This window comes from Podarcis liolepis (assembly GCF_965112155.1).
Source record: "Podarcis liolepis genome assembly, chromosome: 11".
In the NCBI taxonomy this organism is placed as follows: domain Eukaryota; kingdom Metazoa; phylum Chordata; class Lepidosauria; order Squamata; family Lacertidae; genus Podarcis; species Podarcis liolepis.
This window is the reverse complement of record NC_139565.1, coordinates 49,107,346-49,131,219: the sequence shown is the minus strand read 5'-3', so window position 1 is coordinate 49,131,219 and position 23,874 is coordinate 49,107,346. Positions and strand designations below refer to the sequence as shown.

The 23,874-nt window shown below is 44.8% G+C and overlaps 1 protein-coding gene across 1 annotated transcript in view; it reads right to left on the bottom strand.

Moving 5' to 3' along the window:
• Positions 1–23,874, bottom strand: part of ADAMTS12 (ADAM metallopeptidase with thrombospondin type 1 motif 12) — a 114,750-nt gene that overhangs the window by 79,606 nt on the left and 11,270 nt on the right. Inside the window, exon 3 of the mRNA XM_083465688.1 lies at positions 3,276–3,447. Within this exon, the coding sequence (XP_083321814.1) occupies positions 3,276–3,447 (172 nt within the window). The remainder of the gene's footprint in view (positions 1–3,275; positions 3,448–23,874) is intronic.

Here is a 23,874-nt window from a genome sequence, read left to right as displayed (position 1 = left end):
CATATTTGTGCCACCTGGGCATTTAGCTTTCAAGTAACTGACTCAATTTCTCATATCATTTTCATGAGCAGGGGAGAAAGCAAACCACAGCCTAGCATATTCTAATGAAGTCACACAGGAGTTTAGGTTTTTTAAAAAATATTACAATCATTTAGGTGACTTTTTGTGAATCTCATTTCCTATGCTTTAGCAATTCCGAAAATGTCCATTCAAAGCAGGCCCCAGTAACCACGAAAACTAGATAATTATCTCAGGAAATGCAAGATGAACTTTTCAGAATGTGAGCAAAAGGACATCAAAAGTCAATGGTTCGTGAGCTGCCGAGCCCATTCTGCACAGAAAAACCTAGTGTTCCAGACATTGCCTTATGCATGCTTGTTATTGTTTTTCTCCAGTTATTTTAGAAAAAGAAAGAATATCCTCTCATGCATGATCACCTCCTGTTTTTTCTTTAGCTTGCATACAGACCTACCCCTTTTTTAAATCATTTCCAGGGAGAGGATTTGGGGCACATCAGGCATGCTAATTCAGTATGCTTGGAATTCCCTGAATTTTAATTCAGAATGTCTGGAACCCCACAGCAGGTGATTGCGATTCTGTTGATATTTATCCAGAGCACAAACGGCATAGCCCACAATGGTGTCGTGCAGGGTTGGGGAACCTTTTTGGGACTGCTGACAGCCATTACTACAGTAGAAGGCATTGTTGGGTGGGGCCAGAACCACATACAATCACACAACACCCCCTTGACATATGCAGAGACACACAATCCCGGACACATGGAGACAGAGGCAGAGATCTAATTTTCAGTAACTCCATTTGTGTGTCACAAAGTGCCGTAGAATTTATAAAGCAACGACAACTCTGAAATAATAATAATAATAATAATAATAATAATAATAATAATAATAATAATTTATTATTTATACCCTGCCCATCTGGCTGGGTTTCCCCAGCCACTCTGGGCGGCTTCCAAAAGAATATTAAAATACTATGATGCATCCAACATTAAAAGCTTCCCTAAACAGGGCTGCCTTCAGATGTCTTCTAAAAGTCTGGTAGTTGTTGTTCTCTTTGACATCTGGTGGGAGGGTGTTCCACAGGGCGGGCGCCACTACCAAGAAGGCCCTCTGCCTGGTTCCCTGTAACTTGGCTTCTCGCAGTGAGGGAACCGCCAGAAGGCCCTCGGCGCTGGACCTCAGTTTCCGGGTAGAACGATGGAGGTGGAGACGCTCCTTCAGGTATACTGGACCGAGGCCGTTTAGGGCTTTAAAGGTCAGCACCAACACTTTGAATTGTGCTCGGAAACGTACTGGGAGCCAATGTAGGTCTTTCGAGACCGGTGTTATATGGTCTCGGCGGCCGTTCCCAGTCACCAGTCTGGCTGCTGCATTCTGGATTAGTTGTAGTTTCCGGGTCACCTTCAAAGGTAGCCCCACGTAGAGCCCATTGCAGTAGTCCAAGCGGGAGATAACCAGAGCATGCACCACTCTGGCGAGGCAGTCCGCGGGCAGATAGGGTCTCAGCCTACGTACCAGATGGAGCTGGTACACAGCTGCCCTGGACAAAAATACCCTTTACTTGTTCAGATTGTGCAAAGGTGGGGAGGGAGGACTCAGTAACCTTGCAAAAAAAGAGCCCCAACAGTAAACAGAAGTTCAATATGCACCCTCACCTGCAGGTGACTATCCAAAACCCTCAAACTTCAAAATGTGATGGCATCCTGAAAATGGCATACAGTGGTACCTCAGGTTACATACGCTTCAGGTTACATACTCTTCAGGTTACAGACTCCACTAACCCAGAAATAGTGCTTTGGAGGTGCGGCAGCAGTGGGAGACCCAATTAGCTAAAGTGGTGCTTCAGGTTAAGAACAGTTTCAGGTTAAGTACGGACCTCCGGAACGAATTAAGTACTTAACCTGAAGTACCACTGTATATGCAACTGCAAGATGCATCAGAGCTTCTTAAATATTTTCAAGGAACACATTTGATCCTCTTACAAAGGTAAGAGCTGCCTTTATTTATTTTTCATTTATATTCCATCTTTATTCCAAGGCGCTCAATACAGTGTACTTGGTTTTCCTTCTTCGCATTTGATCCTCACAACAACCTTGTGATGTAGGTCAGGCTGAGAAACAGTGGCTGGCCTAAAGTCACCTATGCTTTGCAGGGCATCAAAGCCCTTCCCCTTCTGCTGTTCCCCACCAAGAAGCTCATGGGCAGGAGGGGACCCTGAGGGCCAATCTAGCTGTGGTCCTGTTTGGCCTACAATCCAGGGGTTCTGCATGCTTTGAAGTGCAGGAGCATATTGTGACAGCTCCCGTAGCCAAGCCCTATACAGGCACACTGAAGAGCAGCAGTAAGTAGCTTAATATCCAGTTTATTAGGATCAGCATGACTGCAATCCTGTGCATAATTTCCTGGGAGTAAACTCCATTCAACTCAACAGCCCTTACTTCTGACACAATAGGAACAACTTGCAGAAAATACTGAGCTTTAACAAAAGATCTTCAGCCATTTAAAAAGCCACCTTTCACTTTGAATTAGAAACGTGAACAGCATTGCAATTGCAATGAAGTGTTTTCATTTAAAGGGCTAGTGTGGGAACCTCATCAAAGAAAAGGAAAGAAGTACCTAGCCTTGCATAATTTCCCCCCACATTCTCTGACTTTTCATATGCTAATCTGTTACAAGCAAGCACAAAAGCCTTACTATCATCTCACTCACTTCCCACGGACTTTTAATTACCCTGATGTTCCTAGTCTCTAGTCCATTTGCCCCACTGCCCCACTATACCACAGAATGTGGGACAAAACCATAGGAAGAAACCTGTTGTACTTGGTGACTTTCTTTCAGGCACTCCTCATATCACTTCTGGCATATCTATATAAGGGATGGGACGACAACTTCCATAATTTCTCAATACTGGCCATTCTGGGCAGGGGCTGATGGGAACTGGAGTCCCCCTCCCCCCCCCCAATCAGGAAGGCCACAGGGTCCCCAGTCCTGATCTACACTAACTAATCTAAAACCTCCTTAACTGTCAAAGTCGCATAAAACTGAACTCTGACTCTTCACAACTGTTGCCAAACTATCACCCCCAGGATTCTCTGAGGGAAACTATGACTGGTTTCAAAATAGTCCAGATTTTTAGAGTATTTTTGCCGGATGCTTCATGAAACAGCCATGGGGACAGGTTTATCTCCAGATAAGATATTTGGGATTGGGTTATTGAATGAAAAGGCATTAAAATAAAAAGGTTTGAACGTGTACCATTCACTCCACAAGTCTGTTCCTCCTTCAAACAGGTGCCTCGTCGTTTCCGCAAAGCTTTCTGAAAGACATTTGCCCTGTAGACTATATGGGCATAAGGGCCTTCTCCTGACTGATATTTCTTCACCGGTTCAATGAAGTAATCTCCATCAGGCAGCTGGAAGTATCCAGCCTGAGAAGGGAGAGAGAGAGAGAGAGAGAGAGAGAGAGAGAGAGAGAGAGAGAGAGAGAGAGAATACATAGAACCATTACATTACAGTATTTATTATCCACCCTTCACCAAAAGCTCCCAACAATGTGAAAATACAATACTGTTTTTTGCGAGTCTCTCTTGATTTTTCCACCTTTTGTTTCACGCAGAAAGTTGGGTGGGAATTTTGGCAACTAGACAGAGGAGAAAGCATAACCTGACCTTGTGGAGCAAACTTCACTTGGGTTAAAACAAAAAAAGTTGCCTAGCAACTGGCAAGAGTTTCTGAGGGGTGTGGCGACACGGCCACCTCTGCCCCCAAACACATAGTGTCATCAGTGAAAAAGGTGAGTAAGGAGGCGAGCCCCTGCTCAAGCCCCCACTTTTGGACAAAGAAGTTGATCTGTGAACAAAAAGGAACTTCCATCTTGGCTCTAGGTGGATTAGCAGGATTTCTGATGGTCACTCTTTGGGGCTGTATTCGCATATAAATATTGCACTTCATTGCAAATCTAAGTTGGAGTGTACCTGTGCGATAGTTTACCCTTTTAGCAAGGATAAAAGGTAAAGGTACCCCTGCCCGTACGGGCCAGTCTTGCCAGACTCTAGGGTTGTGCGCTCATCTCACTCAAGAGGCCGGGAGCTAGCGCTGTCCGCAGACACTTCCAGGTCACGTGGCCAGCGTGAGGAAGCTACTCTGGCAAGCCAGAGCCGCACACAGAAACGCCGTTTACCTTCCCGCTAGTAAGCGGTCCCTATTTATCTACTTGCACCCGAGGGTGCTTTCGAACTGCTAGGTTGGCAGGCGCTGGGACCAAGCAATGGGAGCGCACCCCACCGCGGGGATTCGAACCGCCGACCATGCGATCGGCAAGTCCTAGGCGCTGAGGTTTTACCCACAGTGCCACCCGCGTCCCATTTAGCAAGGATATAACACATATTATTTTCCATACCCTTTATGGCTGGGGTAGCCAGTGTAATGAACTATCACTCCAATCACCCTTAACCATTCACCATGCTAGTTGGGGCTGATAGCAGATGTAGACCAAAAGATCTGTGCTAACCCCAATACATTATGGTGTATTAGTGCTGAGCTGCCTTATTAATTACCCTTTTGCTGCCTGAATCATTCACCATTCAGTCAAAATTTTGCACACCACCTACAGGAAGACGTATGGTATTTGATGTGAAGGCAAAGTAAGAACAAAATGTGGATATTTTTTTTTTTACAAAATCACCAGCTTTTTGACGTGTGAAGCAATTCTAACATATCACTGACAGACGTCAAGATGGACCAAATACACTGAACCAACAGCAGTTAAAACACCATGTGTGAATTGTTTCTTATGTCATTTATGTTGAATCATAACTAGCTTTACCTCCCTGCCCCTTGATTTTATCTGACGAATTTCACCTTTTTTTACCCATATTTGCATGACTCTAAGATCTAAAAAACCAACAACTGCAGTTCTTCCAATCTTATCAACCATTCCTAGGCTAGGATGAGTCACAGCAGTCGGCAAGACTCTCCTGTTCCAGGCCCATGTTGCAGTGGCGTAGCGTGGGTTGTCAGCACCCGGGGCAAGGCAGGTAATTTGCGCCCCCTAACCCGTGGATTTGCGCCCCCTGACCTGTGGATTTGCGCCCCCTAACCCTAACCCCCAGATGTTGTGCCCGGTGCGGCCGGCCCCCCCTGCACCCCCCACGCTACGCCACTGCCATGTTGGACAGTTTTCTATAAAAACATCAAGGAAATCACTTTTCCACTAGTCTGCTGATATGCTACAGTCCCCCTCCCAATCCAACCCTTGAATAAAGACATTAAAACGCAAAAGGGCAATTCAATTCTTCCTAAGCACATTAAAGTAATAAAAATGCATGACACAGCTTTCAAAATGCCAGCTGCAATTGTTGCCCTGATTGTCTAGAGTTCAGCTGAAGTTCTTTTCAGGGGGAGCTGGACTAGGCTGGGCTTGGGGGCAGTTCCACTCTCCCAGCATGCAAAACATCTCACATATTCATCCTGGCAAAAGTCGCCCAGCTGCAGGGAGAAAATGTGCATCTAGCAAATCACGCCTCTTTATGATCTGGTAAAGCAATGTGGGAAACTGTGTCGCAGAGCACATTAAAATGTGCAGATGCCAATTTACAAAGAATGACGATGATTTAAATGGAGATATTCTATATCTCACCATGGTGGGGAAGACTGCGACCAGCTGTGTGTGTGCCACTTCTAGCCTAGAGGCTAGAAGTGTGTGTCAGGCACAACGCCCGGACATGATGCTGTTGCATGGGGCATCTGGGCATTGCCTGGCAGCTTGGCTCCTGTGGCCGGTGACGGCTCCTCCTCCTCTTCCTACCACTACCGCAGGCCAAGGGCTGCTCCCCCTCCACAGCAGGAGGAAGAGGAGGAGCTACCATGTTCCTAGCTCATGCAACCGCAGTGAGCCACTGTGGCCACACTTCTGGAAGCACATTTCTGACGCCAGCTTCCTGAAGTACACTGGCACTGGCAGCCTAGCAGGTCTGCCGGCAGCTTGGCAGGCCTTGCACCAGTGGACTGGCAGGCATTGCAGCAGTGGCAACACAAGCTGCCCATCAATTTTAGGGGAGCTGAAGTCACCTTAATCCCTATGAGTTGCGGCCCCTGTGTGTGTGTGTATCTGGAACCACTGTAACTGCTTCTTTGTCACTAAAGACTTAACTATGAGGCATGTGTCTTCCTTGGCTGGGGCAGGGGCAGGGTACCCATCCCTATCCCTTGTGGCTGGTTTCCCCCACTTAAATGCTCCACCAGGTTATTACTGTCTTTCCCATTGTTCTCTGAAACCAGAAGCAAATCCATCTGGAGGGTAATGCAAGGGTTTGTTTGCAGAGGAGAATCAGCAGGCACAGAAAAGGTGAATTGCACTCAAAGATACTGCACCCTGTATTTGAACTATTCCTGCACACATGGGATTGTAAACATCTGTTTGCTAAGTTGTTCTGCCGTGTGTTAAGCAGGAAAAAAACACTTACCGTATATCCAGTGTTAGCAGCTACCTAACCTTTCCCTTTCCCTAACCCCACCTCCCCGGCTCACCAAAGTTGTTTGTACAATTTGTGCAGACACGTTCCCACTTCACCGAGGCATCCGTTGACTCTGCATACGGTTCTTATGATGTATTCATTAGCTACTGTACTGTCCTCCAGGATCTCTACAGCCTGAAATGTGAGCGTTGGCATGGAACGGATGAGCGTTTTAATTATTTGCCTACTCAAGCATTTACTTACCCTGCTACTTCAGGGCAGACTGTACTGCAGACATTTCCTTGACTTTACAAAACAACCATCACGTTGCATTTTTACAGGTTGTTATGACTCTGTACAACTTGTCCTCTTATTAAAAATTAAGAACCTCAGAACATAATAAAACTAAAAAAGGAAGAAGTTGCAGGTTTGATTGACATGGCAAGCTTGGCAGAATCCAAACCAGCAAGGGAAAAGGAGGAACGAAAACAACCACTGATTAATTTTTCAAACTTTTTTTTGAAGTGAAAGAAGTATGCAAGTTACATCATCCAACATGGAGTTAATTCCCATATTTTCAGCTCAGCTCAAAAGCAGCTGGAACTTCTGGGAAAGTGGACTCACCATCAATGTCTGGTCCAGCGTTTCCCTTTTGCTGCTGCCAGTCTCCTCTTGAGGAGAGGTGGGGGAGCTGACAGTCAATCATCTAGGCTGGTAAGAAGACCCCTCTCCTCTGAACTGTATTTTAAACAGGCAACTGAGTCTCCATGGGGCCCAGTAAGACCACCTAAAACCTTGTGGTCTGTAAACTTTCATTTTACTGTGGGTTTACTCATTTAAACCTATAGATCATTTGCTGCAGTGTTCCATTATGTTCTGTGTTTTGCTTTTCAATAATAACCACTTTGGGTATAGCTCACCATGGGAAAGTGGCTTGTATCAAACACACAGTCAGGAGGTGCTTCTAGCTAGATCATGGTGGGCAAACTTCTCCCCCCATCAAGGGTCATATTCCTTCAGGGATAATCAGTCTGGAGGCTGCTTGCCAGTGATGATTGGAGCCAGAGACAAAAGTGTCCTGGATTAACACATCTAAATGATCAGATTATAATTTCATTTATCAAATTTATATCCCATCCTTCCTCCCCAAGGAGCCAAGGGTGGCAAGAATAAAGACACATACATGCCCCAGCTCAGTTTTCACCATGAGTCAGGGGTGGGAGTCAGGAGAAGGTCGGCAATAAATCACACTGCGTCAGTGAAGTTAACTCCCTCCTCTCCTGCTTCCACTTCTAATTCTGGTTCCTGACTTCTCTCCCTTCGCATCCAGCCTGCCCATGACATCACGGCCATCTCAGATTGGAATCTCATTTGTTTGTTTGCTTTTGTTTATTGAGGTATGGCTGTATTGCGATATCATAAAATATCAAGGCGGCTACACAAAATGAGGCCAGGGACCATGTGCAGTCCCCAGGCTGTCCACCTGTGCCCTAGATCCAGCCTTGTTACTAGATACTCAAGTGATGGATGTGCCATTCAACTCCTCATAGAAAGAAGCAGCCTTTGTTTTGCAATGCTTTGGTCACCTGCAGTGCATTGGGTGTGGGGCTGCCTTTGAAAACAGTTTGGAAACCTCAGTAAGACTTTCTGGGTTTTTTGAGGGGCCCAATCCACCTAAAGTTAAGTCCCACTGATTTCAACGGGAAAGCAAATGCTTAAGTCTCTTTAAGGACTTGACAGCACTTAAAGTTGGCAAAGTCAGGGCCACTGTCCTCTTTCCACCTCTAAGAATATTTACCGTATTTTCAAAAAAGGAAAAGGAATACAACCAAAGTGCCCCATGATTCCATCTTACTGTTCCTTTGTGCATGTGTACTGCTAATTAATATGTACAGTTGTGCATTTAGAAGTCATTAGTGTAATTTAAATAGAAATAAAATCTCATCCTAGCGGGGAAGATTGTGTCTGCTGCCTAGATGTGAACTGCTGATGGGCAACTCCCAGCCCCTTGCTCTCCCTTCTTACAACTCTTTATCTTTAAACAGGACTGGGCAGCCCTTCAAACAGAGAACTGTCCTCTGTAAACTAAGCCATTTTAGCCAGAGTGCAGAAGGAGTTGCCCAGATGGCTACAGGGTGGTTTCTGCTTCCTTCTACACTTGCTCAGTCTCAGTTGACATAACTGGTACACTCTTAAGGGATGCAAATTTTTGGACATTGAATTATATTTCTGCAAAGAAGCACCATTTGCATTTTCTGCCTCAGTTGCCAAAAAAATAGTCTTGGGTGACAAGTAAAGTTAGGGAGGAAGAAATATTTCTCTGTCGCTATCCATCATCCTGCCAGCCACAAATTTAATCACTGGGCTTGTGAGAAAAGGGATTGTTTCTGACTTTATGATTGCAGTTTGCTCCATTTCCCAGGTGCTGGAAAGAAACAGCTGCACAATCTGCTGCGCTTTCCATAAGAATGTTACGGGCACACTGACAGCACAAGGCTGGAGCTACATACAGCTTGCCTCTCCTGATTATCACCAAGGAGGAAAAAGGGAGGCGAGCCGGTATATGAAACCAATAACTTCACAAACTGCGGAGCCTGCTTTTTCCAGAAGGGCCAGCTGCAGAGTTTTAGAAGAGACCACTCAGCATTAAAAGAAATGCTGTACAGCACATTGTGTTGCGCACATTGTACCCTAACACTTGGGGTCATACTAGATGTGATGCTAATTGCATGAATGAAATTAATGAGCATGCTTTTTATTCTATAAATAGCAGCCAGGGAAGGCCTGGTCAGCCCTGGACTCATCGGTGGTGCGGAGGGGACTTGATGATAACCAAAAGTCCTGTAGTTCACTGGTAAAGCATCTGTTTGGCATCCATAAGGTCCCAGATTCAATCCCCAGCATCTCCAGGTGAAGCTGGGAGAGTCCTCTGTCCAAAATCCTGATCAGTAAAAATATTGAACTAGATGGACCAAAGTTGGTATGAGCACATTCCCAGGTTTCCTGTATTCCAGAGCAGTGAGAACTTACAGAGGCAGCATTTACCTGAGATTTCTGAAGAGATCAGCGAAGGCTTATGGTGTTTCCTCCATAGGTAGAGACACAGCTTTGTTACCACAAAATCACAGAACCCAGCACAGGTACACTGTTCTAAGCCCACCCAGCCCAAGGAGGACAATAGCTCAGTCAGTCACACCATTGGTCCATATAGCTCTATTGTCCACACGGATTGGAAGCAGCTCTCCAGAGTTCCAGGCAGTGTTCTCTCCCAGCTCTACATGCCAGGGACTGAACCTGGGACCTTCCGCATGCGAGGCGGATGCCCTCTGGCTGATGCCCTTCCTCCAGGCATCAAAATGTCTTGCGCATTTTGGGTGAGCACTTGTGATGTGCTGAGTGATGAGACCTGTTGGCAGCCGTTCCACATAACGTAGGCATTTGCACGTAGGAGATTGCGCAGTCGGTGCAGAAATCCATTGTGCTCGGAAAGGAAGGTTGACAAAGCACCCTCCAAGCTGTTTGTGCTTCGGGGAAATGTTGTGGATGGCAAGGCCAATGAAATTGTTGGAGATAAGGACAAATGCCAATTTTGGCAAGCTACAGGGGTCGCTAAGGGTTTGACAAATCGGGCAGATTTTTTGAGTTGTATGCAAGTGCCTCAGTGGAATAACCAAACAGCTTTCTAATCAGCGTTGCCGCTTACCTGCAGATGCTGATAGAGGCCATGTTATTCAGGCAAGTGAAGTTATTTCCATAAGAATTACAGCTCTACATGGGCCATCATTTTAACAAAAGTATTTTTCCCATTTTGTAGGAACTCTTGCTCTTTGTTCAGATCTTTATTAGAATCTCCAATAAATCATTGTCAACCAGAGAATGTCCATTCCCGCCCCCATCCTAATTTTGGGGATATAATTCTGCTGTTCCTTCCGCAGCTCAGAGTTTTTTTGTCACTCCTAGGCAAGGCAGGTTATCTTAATGTCTCAGACTATTTGGGAGCAATCTTCAGGTTCAACAGAATGCTAGCCTTGCAGGGAGCAGCACACAAATCAAACTGCCCAGGCTGTTTAAGGTAAGACAAGCAGCACCCCCAATGAATGATGCCAATCTAAGGAAACAGTTGGCTTGGTCTATTTCTGAGCCACTTCCAAGCTAAAAGCAGGGATGCAAGGAGGGACTGTTGCTTAGGCAAATGTCAAGGAGAGCAAGGAAGGAACATGCTACAGATGTATAAAATTATGCATAGTGTAATAGAGAAAGTGAAGTTCTACCTCCCTCTGTCATAATAGCATAACCCAGGACCCAACCTGTGGTAGACAATTCAGGATAGATTTTTTTTTTTAAAAAAAGTACACACAGTTCATGGTTACAATATGACATTTCCACCCATGGGAGGTCATAATGGCCACCAACCTAGACAACTTTAAAAAGGGTTTGGACAATTCATGGAGGATAAGGATATCAGTGGTTACACATTACCTCCAGTATCACAGACAGAACTCCTCTGAATTACCAGTTGCTGGGAAATATGTTCAAGAGAGTGCTACTGCACTCATTCTCCTTGTAGCCATCCCAAAGGCACCTGGTTGGCCACTAAGAGAATAGAAGCTGGACCAGATAAACCTTTGGTCTGGTCCAACAGCATATTTCTTATATTATTGTGATGGGACCTGAAAGTGTTTATCTTCAGTAGGATCCCCTGGCATAAGAGCAATGAGTAGGGCTGGTCAAGTAAGCTTCTGGAAATAAACAGGGACCTCTTTTGATGTTGACCTACAGCATATCTACAGAGGCCAAGGCTCAAGTCAGACCCACCTAGGGCAGAGCACAGTGTCGGATTCTTAAGCCTTATCAGAGGGAAACTGGCCACTCTCCAGGCACTCGGCTTAAGATCCTTGTTGACCTCCCCGTCTGCGTCTCCCGGCAGGATACAGGCTAGGTCACTATCGGCGATCCTCCTCAAGCGTGAGAAGAACACACCACTCTCCCCTCCTCCCTGCCTCCCCAGGGAGGGGAAAGAGTCAGACAGAAATGTATTTACATCGCTTTATTTCTGTCCTTGCAGCAGTACAGAGAAATGCGTCTGCACAGTTCAGACTCCAAACAGCAGAGAGATAAACTCCACCCCTGTACTTCCAGTACAGGTCAGATGACACTCTGAGCTAACATCCGGTGCTCAGTACAGTGAATAGACTGTCCCTTTGTTCCCATGGTACAGTCCCAAACATCAACATCCTGTTTTGCTTTGCAGCCACCTGCAGCTCGCTCTTGCATTGCTGCTTTTCCGTAACACAGAGAACCTCCCCAGGTGAACTTACGCTCCATAGAGTCACTTTTATGATGCTATTTACAGTACATGTACACAACAGAACAGCAGGAGATGGGGGGAAGGTGTCATGGGACACTTTGTGTTTTTCCCCCTCTCTCTTTTGCAAATAAGTATTATTAGAAGCAGGGAAAGGACCATATAGCTGACTCCGTCAACTTTAAGCACTGTCAAGTCATGTTGATTTTAATGAGCATGTTAAGCTTCTGCTTTCCCATTGAAATCAGTTGGACCTAAAAGTAACTGACTTCAGCTGAATTGGACGGAAGGTTCCTTGAGATATCTGTCTTGGGACATTTTCTAGAACAAAATCCAAGACTCTACTCAGAGATACATACCACCAGGAATGATGGGTGGAGTTGGACTGTCATAAATATTCTGGCTAATGTCCCAGGAAAAGCAGCTGAAGACATAGGGTGACAGCCAACTTTCAGTCCATTGATCTGAATGGGTCAATTCTGAGTATAACTGATGTTGGATATCACCCGTACAATATAATTGTTCAACTTAACTGCCCTGTGTCTCAAGCCACACCGTAAACCGGATTACACTGAATTCTTAGCCGCTTACACTTCTAGTTTCTTAAGAGTTCTTGAATTGCAACAGAGGATTATATTTTCTGCTGCATTTAGAAACAGCTCTAATTTATACATTTTTATCTTTTCAAGGTTGCATCTCATGTAAAAAGATTAGGTGGTTTGCATATTGTGAGATCAATGGTTCCTTTGTCTATTTCTGAAAGGCTTGTGATGAGGAATTTTCCCTCTTGTTTTGTCCTAATCATATTCTAAACATGGGGAATTGGGTGGAGAATGAACCAATCTGAAGTTATGTATATCCATAGAGGGTGGGGAAAGGAATTTTATATGCCCTAGAAGTTGTCCTTGGCTTCGTGAGCAAGTAAATGATCTTTTCCTTTTATGAAAGTCACTTTTGTTCTCCCATGCACTGGGACAAGATTAATCCAGCTAGTATGAAAGGATATGCAAGAATTCATTTGGGGTTTAAAATTAGGGGTGTTCATCAGTCACAAAATTGGATTTGTATCTGAATCTGCAGCTTTGGGGAACACCCTAATTTCTTTCTGATCCACTCTGTGCCTTTCTAATTCAACTCTTTGTTTGAGACCAGATTAGGCCTGTTAAAAAACAAAGCCTATCCATCGCTATAATGGAATATTTTGAAATGGCTACAAATTGTAGTCAGATACACCTAAGGCTTTTTTTTTGCACAGAGCACCTCTAAAGTTTGATTTTTTAAAAAACCAAAGGAAATGTCAACAACTTTTTCATTTTCTTAAAGAATTGGTTGAAATTCACAGGCATGATCTGACTTGGAAACATGACAGCTTTCCCCGAATCAGCCCAATTCACCTCCTAATTTGCGATACGTACATAGCCAATGCACACTCTTAGTGATATTGCTTTCCGGGAGTAATAATGATTTGATGATTTGTGTTGTGCATCTGTCTGTTTCATAAGAAGCACATGATATTTGAAAACATAGTGAGATATCTGTAAAATTAATCATGGGGTTTACGGGGAGAATAAGGATATGCAAGATGGAATGTTTCAAGACGATGCAGAAGAATAGGCAGGAATATAATCAAAGTCTGATCAGGTTGCTTGTTTAAGAAAATCTTTTAATGGGATTTATTTTTAATTGTTCTGGGTGTGTGTGTGTGTGTGTGTGTGTGTATATATATATAGGCTTTTAATGAGGGTGAAAGAGGAGAGCGCAAAATATAGTCTGAAGCTCAACATCAAAAAAGATCATGGCCACTGGGCCCATCACCTCCTGGCAAATAGAAGGGGAAGAAATGGGGGCAGTGAGAGGTTTTACTTTCTTGGGCTCCATGATAGCTGCAGATGGTGACAGCAGTCACAACATTAAAAGACGCCTGCTTCTTGGGAGAAAAGCAAGGACAAACCTAGACAGCATCTTAAAAAGCAGAGACATCACCTTGCCAACAAAGGTCCATGTAGTTAAAGCTATGGTTTTCCCATTAGTGACGTATGGAAGTGAGAGCTGGACAATAAAGAAGGCTGATAGCCAAAGAATTGATGCTTTTGAATTATGGTGCTGGAGGAGACTCTTGAGAGTCCCATGGACTACAAGAAGATCAAACCTATCCATTCTGAAGGCAATCAGCCCTGAGTGCTCACTGGAAGGACAGATCCTGAAGCTGAGGCTCCAATACTTTGGCCACCTCATGAGAAGAGAAGACTCCCTGGAAAAGACCCTGATGTTGGGAAAGATGGAGGGCACAAGGAGAAGGGGACGGCAGAGGACGAGATGGTTGGACAGTGTTCTCAAAGCTACCAGTATGACTCTGACCAAACTGCGGGAGGCAGTGGAAGACAGGAGTGCCTGGCGTGCTCTGGTCCATGGGGTCACAAAGAGTTGAACATGACTAAATGACTAAACAACAACAACAACATATTTTTTTTGGGGGGGAATATCTCAGGAGCTGCGTGTACGTAGATGTGGCTGAAGCCAGTGGTGAGTGGGACTAGAGCAAAGGGGGGGGGGAGTCAAGAGTGGGCACAGCAACCTCCTTTCTCTCTTTCTGCCAACCCAACCCCATTCTCTCTCTCTTTTTCAATGAATGTTTACAGCATGATAGGTCTGACATTGGAAAATGGAGCAGCTAACCTTTTGGTAGGTACAGGGAACTTTAAGGCTTAGACTTTGTATGTTTCTCTCATCTCCAAGATGCTGAAGCCTGAGGAACTGCAATCTTAATCAACAGAAAGCAGGACCGGTAAGAGACCGGTGAGCTTTGCAAGCTTAAGGCACCAGATCTAATCCCCTATCTTCACTTGAGCAAACCAGGTGCCAGGTGATGGGAAAGATCTCTCCCGGACTTAGGTGCTGAAGAACCACCACCAGTCAGAGTAGACAAGAATGGACTAAGTGGACCATTAATCTGACCTAGTATAAAGCAGTTTCTTCTGTTCTTTCATATTTAACTTAATTAGGTTCTATGGCAATGACGACAGCAACAAAAGCCCAAATGACATTTTAGCTATTCGAAAAAGGAAGCTCTTGAAAACCTCGTTTCTTTGCTTACAGAAGCATCTAAACAAGCACCAGAGCCAGCACTGACAATCATGCAGTCAATACCATTTACAAAAGAAGAAGTACATGTTTTTTTCCTAGAAAATGGAGTCTCCAATTATCCAGATTACAGTGTTCAACAGGCAGAGAGAGAGAGAAAGAGAGAGAAGAAACTTCAGCCCTTAACACACACACCCTTCTTTGATACAGCTGCCTCTGCCACAATGCAACAAGCAGCGTCTGTCAAAATTACACAATATTTTCATGATAAGAAATTAATACGCAACCAATGTCTGCAAATGCAAAGGTAAAATACCTTCATTTAAATTACATACCCTGTGGGGAAAACAAGCAGCTAAAGAAGCTATTTTTTATTAGGAAAAGATCATATGGATAATCATAGAATTGTAGAGCTGCAAGGAACCATGAGAGCCATCTAGACCTACCATTTGCAATGCCATCTTTTGGCCCAGTGTGGGGCTTGAATTCATTATTCTGAAATTAAGAGTATCATGCTCTACCAACTGAGCGATCCAGTTGAACATCTTCCCAAGGCAGTTTGGTACAAATGGCAAGCTCTCAACACACACACACACACACACAGAGAGAGAGAGAGAGAGAGAGAGAGAGAGAGAGAGAGAGAGAGAGAGTGTCTTAGATTTCTGTTATGCCACTGTGCAGTTTTTGGAGTCACGAGACTCTGTTTACATTCCAGACTGTTGGAAGTCTCACGGGAGACGGATGTTGAAGTTACTGGTTTCCTGTTTCTTTGTTCCAGTTGTTCACTGACTCTCACAGAGAGCAGATGCTTTTCTTTTCTGTCCTGCATAGTTAGAAATAAACGTAGCGATGTAGCACACATTTCTCAGCTCCTTCTGCTGTTTGTATACTCTGCATAATGGGAGCATGCCTAAAGCCTCATCAAAGGCTTAGGTCGTTAATCACCGTAGGAGGAGGAGAGCCTGATGGATTCCGAAGATACGACGTGGAAGAGAGCTATTTCAGCTCCGTCGTACGGAACCTCCGACACACTGTACAGCTGGATTCTAGATTTTGAACTGATGGCAAACATGGATCTCCCATCCAATGTGCACTTTGGCCCTATCTACAGTGACAAAATGCAAATGATGGCAGGCCTCCTGCACATTTAATTTACTGAATTTCCATCTTCTACACAACTATTAAAGGTCCGGGAGCCCAGTTTTCACATCTGACCATCCTGGCTGTAGGTGACAATGCACAAGTTACTGGGTGTTTCCAGGCTGCGGCTATTTTCAGGTGGGATTCAACCACACGCCAGCAAATTCAGGCTGCACAACTAAAGCTGATCTGGAGCTCTTGCACAACAAGCCCACTTCCCCCCAAAGACCAGAGTTTTTGCTATAAGGAACGTGATGGAAAAGTGAATGAAGAAGTGTAGAAGAACACTCGTTTGACACGGCCTCATCTAACCTCCCTGCAAACAAATCAGAATGAGTGGTCGAGGAATAGCTGGTGTCATCTCACTTCCCTGCAAACCAATCAGGATGAATGCTAAATAAACAGGTCATCTGGAAGCAGCCACTGAATCTCAACCTAGCCTGCCTCACTGGTGAGAGGATGAAACAGATTAACCCCATGCAGTTCTTTTTGGGGAAGGGAAAGGATACAAATTAAAAAGAAAGACAAGACAGTCACTGCAAGGTTGTCATCTACCTGTCCTTTTAAGCCATTTCCTATGGGGAAATCTGACAGGGACTTCAGACACACTGTGTGATCCTTTGACCCCCTGCAAAGAAAGATGTCAATCAGGAATGCAAAAAGACTGTTATTTGTTCTCGCCTACTCCAAGTCTTCCCAAAGATCAGCGGAACAGTATCCTCCTGAGCACATCAACAGCACAGTGACTGTGACAGTGACTCCTCATAAATGAAATGATCCTTTCCCTTGACTCTTAAAAGGCCATTCCTTCCTAAACTGATGCAGTGATGTAGGCCCAATTGCTGCGGAGTCCGATGGTTTAAATGATGGTGCTGCTAATGATTCAGTTTGCCCAGAGTGTAGCAAAGTTTATTGAGTTTGTTTCTTAAACCCAAGAGTGTGGGTAATGAATATGTCATATAAAGCAAACTTGTGTGCCACTTTAATAAAAAATAATAATAACAGGAAACCTTTAAATTGAAAATGAAGGCATTTCAGTTCTGTGAAATGTAATACTGTAGGTTCCTGTTTCCTCCCCAAATAGGTTTCATTGCAGCATCAAACAGCTGATTAGGTTCCAAATAGAATTGAAGCAAGATCTTACCGCAAGGTGGAATTACACGTCCGCTTCAGAGCATGTCAAGCGCCTATGATTAATGCATCCTAGTAAATTGCTTACAAGATGGTTTGCAGCTTAAACAAGACCGTGATGCTACTCAGTTATGGCCTCTCCTCAGCCTAAACCAAATTAAAAGACACAGACTTTATAAGCAAGGCACTCTGTGAAGTCTCAAGTATTCCCCATTTAAATCCCTTAAGCCTTTCCTGGTAGTCTCCTGCTCTTCTTTTGAAGCATAGATTGGAGGGAACCTGTAGCCCTCCAGTTACGGTTGGACTACAACTTCGCTCACTCCTTTCAGTTGGGCGGTGTTGCGGGATGGCAGAAGCATCACCGGGCCCTGACAAGGGAATCCAGTAATCAGAGCCCCTTCCTGATTGGTCGTGTGGGCGTAAGCCCGTGCCACCTATCAGGAGCTGAATCTTGGCCTGCACCTCAGTTTTGGTGAATGGGGATGCAGGCCTGGGCGCAGGTTAGGCCAGGGGGTGGAGCTGACGGACGGAGAAGGCATCCCTTGTGTCCACTCCCTGCCCATTTAAACAGCCCGCACCTGTGGTCATGTCTGTGTGCCCAGGTGGGGCCTGGGCCGAAGGCACTCCCCCAGATGGCAGTCCCTGCAAGGGGCACCCTATTTGATATAAGTCTTAGGAACCCCTGCCTGGAATGACCTATGTGTCACTTTCGGTGGGCGGGCTATTTGATTGCCACATGCCCAAGCCAAACCTCTTTCATCTGTATTCAATAAAGTTGCGGTCTTTATTTATCTGGGGTTGGGGTCTGGGGAGCGTGATCCCTTGACCCGCAACTCTGACCTTTGTGAATGCTGGCTGATGGGTGTTTGAGTCCAGAGCACACTGAGAACATCAGGTTGGGGAGAGCTACCATATTCTGTCGTTTCCTTTTCGTGTAATAAACCAACATTTCTTTCATTATTTTGTGTGAGAACTCCTTGTGGGCATGAGACTGGGGGTAAACACATATTCATAACAAACACATGTCTGGCAAAAGGTCCTAAACTTCTTGGTAAGGGTGTGTGGAAGTTTTTAATATTTAATGCTGTATTGTTTTTAACATTCGATTGGAAGCCGCCCAGAGTGGCTGGGGAAACTCAGTCAGATGGGTGGGGTATAAATAGAAAATTATTATTATTATTATTATTATTATTATATGATTATGTGTTACGGATATGCATTTGGGTTCAGACACATGCATTGTAACAGTGTCTGTCGGTTTACGCTTAGGCCAATAACCTTTGACATCTAGTTGATTGCACAGCAATTATTTCGTTTATGAGCCAATGCCACATCCTGTTATAACCTTGCCCTCACAAAATGCCTTCCAGGAAGCACAACGTAAATCTCGGTTGGTGGGGCACAGGGGGGAGCCATGACACATCTCTATGATCAAAACCATTACTGCTGGACTACTGACTGAGAAAATGAGCCCTGGAAAAACCACAGCCTTCTTAAACCAGAAAAGCATATTTACTGCAAGCAATTCAGTGATTGCCATTCCTGCAGAGTAAGCACTTTGGGCAATCAGCTACAGAAGCATAAGCAACTGGATATGATGCTAGAAGGAGGAAGAGCAAGATGGAGGGACACACAAAGGCTGCGTCAGAATCCCGAGTGCCAGGAAGCAGAAGACCCACAATCCTTCCCAGTGGCTCACCAGAGCTTATATAACAACAGCCATCCATGTTGTCCCAGAGTGGGCTACAGCAACTTAAAAATAAAATATTTTAAATGAGTTTAAAACAAATATTGTTCTTCTGTTCATGACAAGTATATAGTGAAGTGGGTCGTGTCATGTTATGTTCCAGATCTGAATAAATTAACTTTTAATCTCTTACAGAACTGCTCCTGCGGTTTAACCAACGCCTAAAACAGGCGTCTACCATCCTAAACCTTCTTCTCAGTTGTCCTAATGTCTGCCCGTTCCCTCTCCTTCCTTTTATTTAATGGGGAAATAACATATTAACTAACAATAAAGGGCACACTTGGAGATAACTTGTGGGTTTGGAAACTAGTTGATGGTGGTTTGTGATTGTGTTTTTTTTTAATGCTTGGTACTTTTAGTTCCAGGGTTGCATTTGTGTTCCCTTTAAATACTTTTACTGTTTTATCAGAGTCAGAACATTTTGTTCAGGTGGTCTTGCCCTTATTTTTGGCATTCTAGGATGAGTCTGTTTTAATTAGACCTGCTCTCTGCTGTTTCACTTTGCTGACTGTTTTGCTGTAGTTTGAATGCTGCTAGCCTCCTTGAGCACTGCTTTGGTAAGTAGAAAGGCAGGATAGAAAATAAATAATAAAGATAAAGCTTGAGGCAGTGAAATATACTCAGAGTCGCAAAGTGATTTCATGCTCTTTATTCAGCTCATAGTGGTGAGGAGGAATGAATGAAAGTCCCCTCAAAGTATCTGCTTTATATACATTATTTACACAATGGGCTGCACATGATTGGTTAATTCTGGAATTCTACTGTAAGCCAATCAGGTTGTGGATTCACTTCTATCTGGAGCATGATTGGGTGGTTCCTGCCAACCAATCATACTGCTGCATTGTTCTTGGACCAATCAAACTGCTGCATTCTGAATCCTATTGTTCTAGGACCAATTAGACTGCTGCAATTTGGATCCTATTGTTCTAGGACCAATCAGACTGCTGCAGTTTGGATCCTATTCAACTCAGTACATAACAGGCAGACAGTAAATTTGCCTGTGATGAAGGCAGGCTGCAGTTACCTTTCACACGCATACTGTGTAAACCAGTCATTCGCCACTCCTACTGGTAAAATGCATTCAGTCACTCAAAGGATGCTGTGTTATCCAGGGACTTAACTCATTGCTGTTCTCTGCCCTAAGCAAGCCTTAGCCTCACCTTGTTTCATGCAGCTTTCCCTTTCCTTGCGCTCTTTCCTTCACTCCCAACCAGCATGAAGAGTTTGGATTTGATATTCCGCTTTATCACTACCTGAAGGAGTCTCAAAGCGGCTAACATTCTCCTTTCCCTTCCTCCCCCACAACAAACACTCTGTGAGGTGAGTGGAGCTGAGAGACTTCAGAGAAGTGTGACTGGCCCAAGGTCACCCAGCAGCTGCATGTGGAGGAGCAGAGAATCGAACCCGGCTCACCAGATTACGAGTCCACCGCTCTTAACCACTACACCAAGCTGGCTCTGACATGAGCCAGGTCTGAAAACCTGATGGCAAAGGCAGGAAGGTAAATTTTGTGCAGAATATACATCCCCAAAGGACTGAAGCAGGTTATTGAAGCTATATGTTACTGGAGAAAGCAAGAAACCCCAGAACATTCTGGGATTTCAGGGCAATGCAATTACAGGCTGAATAACTGGCAATCTGCTTTGCAGGACAGCCGTGCTCAAAAGACAGAACCTTGACAAGTTATTTTGACATGCAGCCTTCTGAAATGAAGTCCCAGCAGAGCTCAGCTTGACAGCCCATCCTGCTTGGGCAAAGTTAGAGCAATGATACGTTCACGTCTAAACAACACACACACACACAAACACACACACACACACCACCACCCAAAAAGAAAAGATATCCTGGAAAAAATGGCCTTAAATCAGAACTCAATGACAAGTCTCAGGGTTTAAAATGAGACATTTCAAGATGAGACATATTGAACTGCTCCTGCCCAATGTCTCTTCACAGGGGTGGAAGGTGTCTCCGAAAAAATTTACACATCACCTGGGAAGACAGGCGAACAAATGCCAGTGTACTGGAATAAGCAAAGATCACCAGTGTCGAAGCAATGATTCTTCAACATCAACTTTGTTGGACCGGTTATGTTGGGTGGATGCCTGATTATCATCTTCCAAAGCAACTACTGTACTCTATTCTGAACATTAAAATGGAAAGCATAATGCTGGTGGTCAACAAAAGAGGTTCAAAGACTCTCTCAAGGCAAATCTTTAAAAATGTAGCATAAACACTAACGACTGGGAAACACTGGCCTGCAAGCGCTCCAGTCGGAGAACAGCCTTTACCAAAGAGGTCATGGGTTCTGAAGACACTCAAACTCAGGACGCGCTAAGAGGAAGGGACGTTTGGCAAACGCTCGCCATGGAAAATTATGTCCTCACTGTGGAAGGACGTGTGGATCCAGAATTGACCTCCATAGTCACTTACGGACTCACAGTTAAACCGTGTTTATGGAAGACAATCTTACTCAGCTACGAGTGATCGCCAAAGAAGAAGGAGAGAGGAAGGAGAGAAGTTTGAGTTTGCACAGTGGTATAAATGGACTTATGATTATGCATAGATTTCCACAGGGAGTTAATTTCCATAGGCAGCTGCCTGTTGAGACTCAGGATAAAACGCAGACAAAAACATGGCCACAGCCTCTCCTAGGCTACATTCTCATTTAAAGAAATTGCAATTTATTTGTATGTTTGTTTGTTTTTTTAAAAAAACTTAGGACACAAAGACCTGTCAGGAAATGAAAGGCAACACATGAAATTAAGAGCAAACAAGTTATGCAAATTAGCTGTTCTGCAGCATGATGGTTCCACGTCATTAACAAAAAGTGTTTGATGAAGTGGAGAGTACCCAAAACAAAACAAAAAAACAAAACAAAAAACCCAGCATGTGATTATACTTGGAAAGAGAGCAATTTGAATTAATGCTTTTATTGTGTGCAAGCTGTTCTTCTAAGCTCTTAAGTTATAATACAGTCACAACTGTATTCATAACTAGGTCCGTCTGTCCCCCCCCCCCAAGTTGGTACAAAACCTACAACAAAGAGCAGGATTACGGTGAGGGAATAATTCTGCCTGATGTCATACAGGCAGAGCACAAGAACAGAAGATCCCTCCTGGATCCCCTAGTCCGGGATCCTGTTCTCACAGTGGCTAATGAGATGCCCCAATTGGAAGCAGAACATGAGTTTCACGGCACTCTCCCCTATTTGTGCTCCCCAGAAACTCATATCTCACTTCATCATTTTTAATCGGAGATGCCAGGAATTGAACTTACGACCTTCTGCACACAAAGCATGCACTCTTGCACTCAGCTAGGGCCCTTCCCTTAATTGTCCACTTATAGTCCGAAGTGATCCAGCCCAGCAACGAACGCAGCATCACACAATGCTGAAGGTGATGGCTCATCCCTGAACTGTTTCTTCCCCAGTGGCTGCTGGGTCAGCGGTTTCCTCCAGTTCCCTTAGCGTGCGTTATTTCTGCTCTGACCCTTTTCATGAACCGTGACTAATGATGCCACTTCATGCGTTGGCTCCTTCATCTGCATAAATGGCTGTGAAAGGCCAGGACCGTGCTTGTAAACAAATGCCTTCCCTTAGCACTGGCATGGTTTCCAACCTTGCTTTCCCACGGTTCCTGCATTTGGTGTGCTTGACTTGCTGGGCCTCCCAGTGCTTGGTCTTTTTGTCTCCAGCAAAGACATACACCGGAAGGGCATTGCTTCGGTTTTGCACATGGCAAAACTCTGCTTTCCGTTTCTTCTTAGACTATATTCTTTGTTGCTAATCTCAGCATGCATGTCTGGTTTCCCTTCATTAACATGGGGGTGTTCTTAGTGGAAACACACCCACTCAGTGTGGGTGGGGGAGACTTGCCTCTTCACTCCCCGACTGCCTTCAGAAGAGAAATCAGCCTTCCCGATTTCAATAAACCCATATTCCCCACCTCTGTTCCAGTTGGGGGTGGGGGAAATGAATACAGAATCACAGAATTTTAAGTTGGAAGGGACCCAGAGATTCATCTAGTCCAGATCCCTGCAATGCAGGGATCTTGCCCACAGCTATCCCTGGGTAGGCTTGAACCACCAGCCTTCTGGTTAACAGACAGGAGCATTAACCCACTGCGTCGGAAACACCTCCTTCCCACATGCTACCTCCACAGTAAGAATTCATCCCCCAAAAGCCTGAGGGCCCCAGTCCCGCCACTCACCACCTGGCCCAGGGCGGGGCCTGACAGGCTATAAGAACTGCTGCTGCAGCTACCACCCAGGAGGACTCCCCTGCTCAGCGCCTGAGGGCCCCAGTCCTGCCACTCAACACCTAGTCTAGGGCAGGGCCTGATGGGCTCTATAAAGGACTGCTGCCACTGCTGCTGCTGGGCAGAGAGGGCTCCATTTTGTTTTGTTTTTGTTTTTGTTTAAATTGCTGTTACCTATGTCATTTTAAACTGTGATATTAATTCTGTATTCTTCGTTTTATATTTTGATTTATGTGAAAATTGTTTCCCATTTGGTTGTGCATTTTTATGTGGTTTATTTATTGTTTATGATTTTTGTAATTATGTAAATCTTGTTATGCTGTAAGCCACCTTGAGCATTGTTTTTTTAACTGTGGAAAGGTGGCATACCAATAAAAAATGATGAAGATGATGATGATGATGATAAAGTCAATTAAGGAAAAACAAGCTACATATCAGTCTAGAGGTGGTGAACCTTTCTTCTGCCAGGGGATGTAATTCCCATAGATATAATCTGTCTAGAGCCATGTGCCAGTGGCAGTGGCATAGCGTGGGGGGTGCAGGAGGGGGGGCCGGCCGCACCGGGCACAACATCTGGGGGTTAGGGTTAGGGGGCGCAAATCCACGGGTTAGGGGGCGCAAATTACTTGCCTTGCCCCGGGTGCTGACAACCCACGCTACGCCACTGGCCAGTGGTGGTTACCAGAAGAGGATGGAACATCTCTTCCCTCTTTCTTTCTGCTGCCTGCTTTTCTTCACCT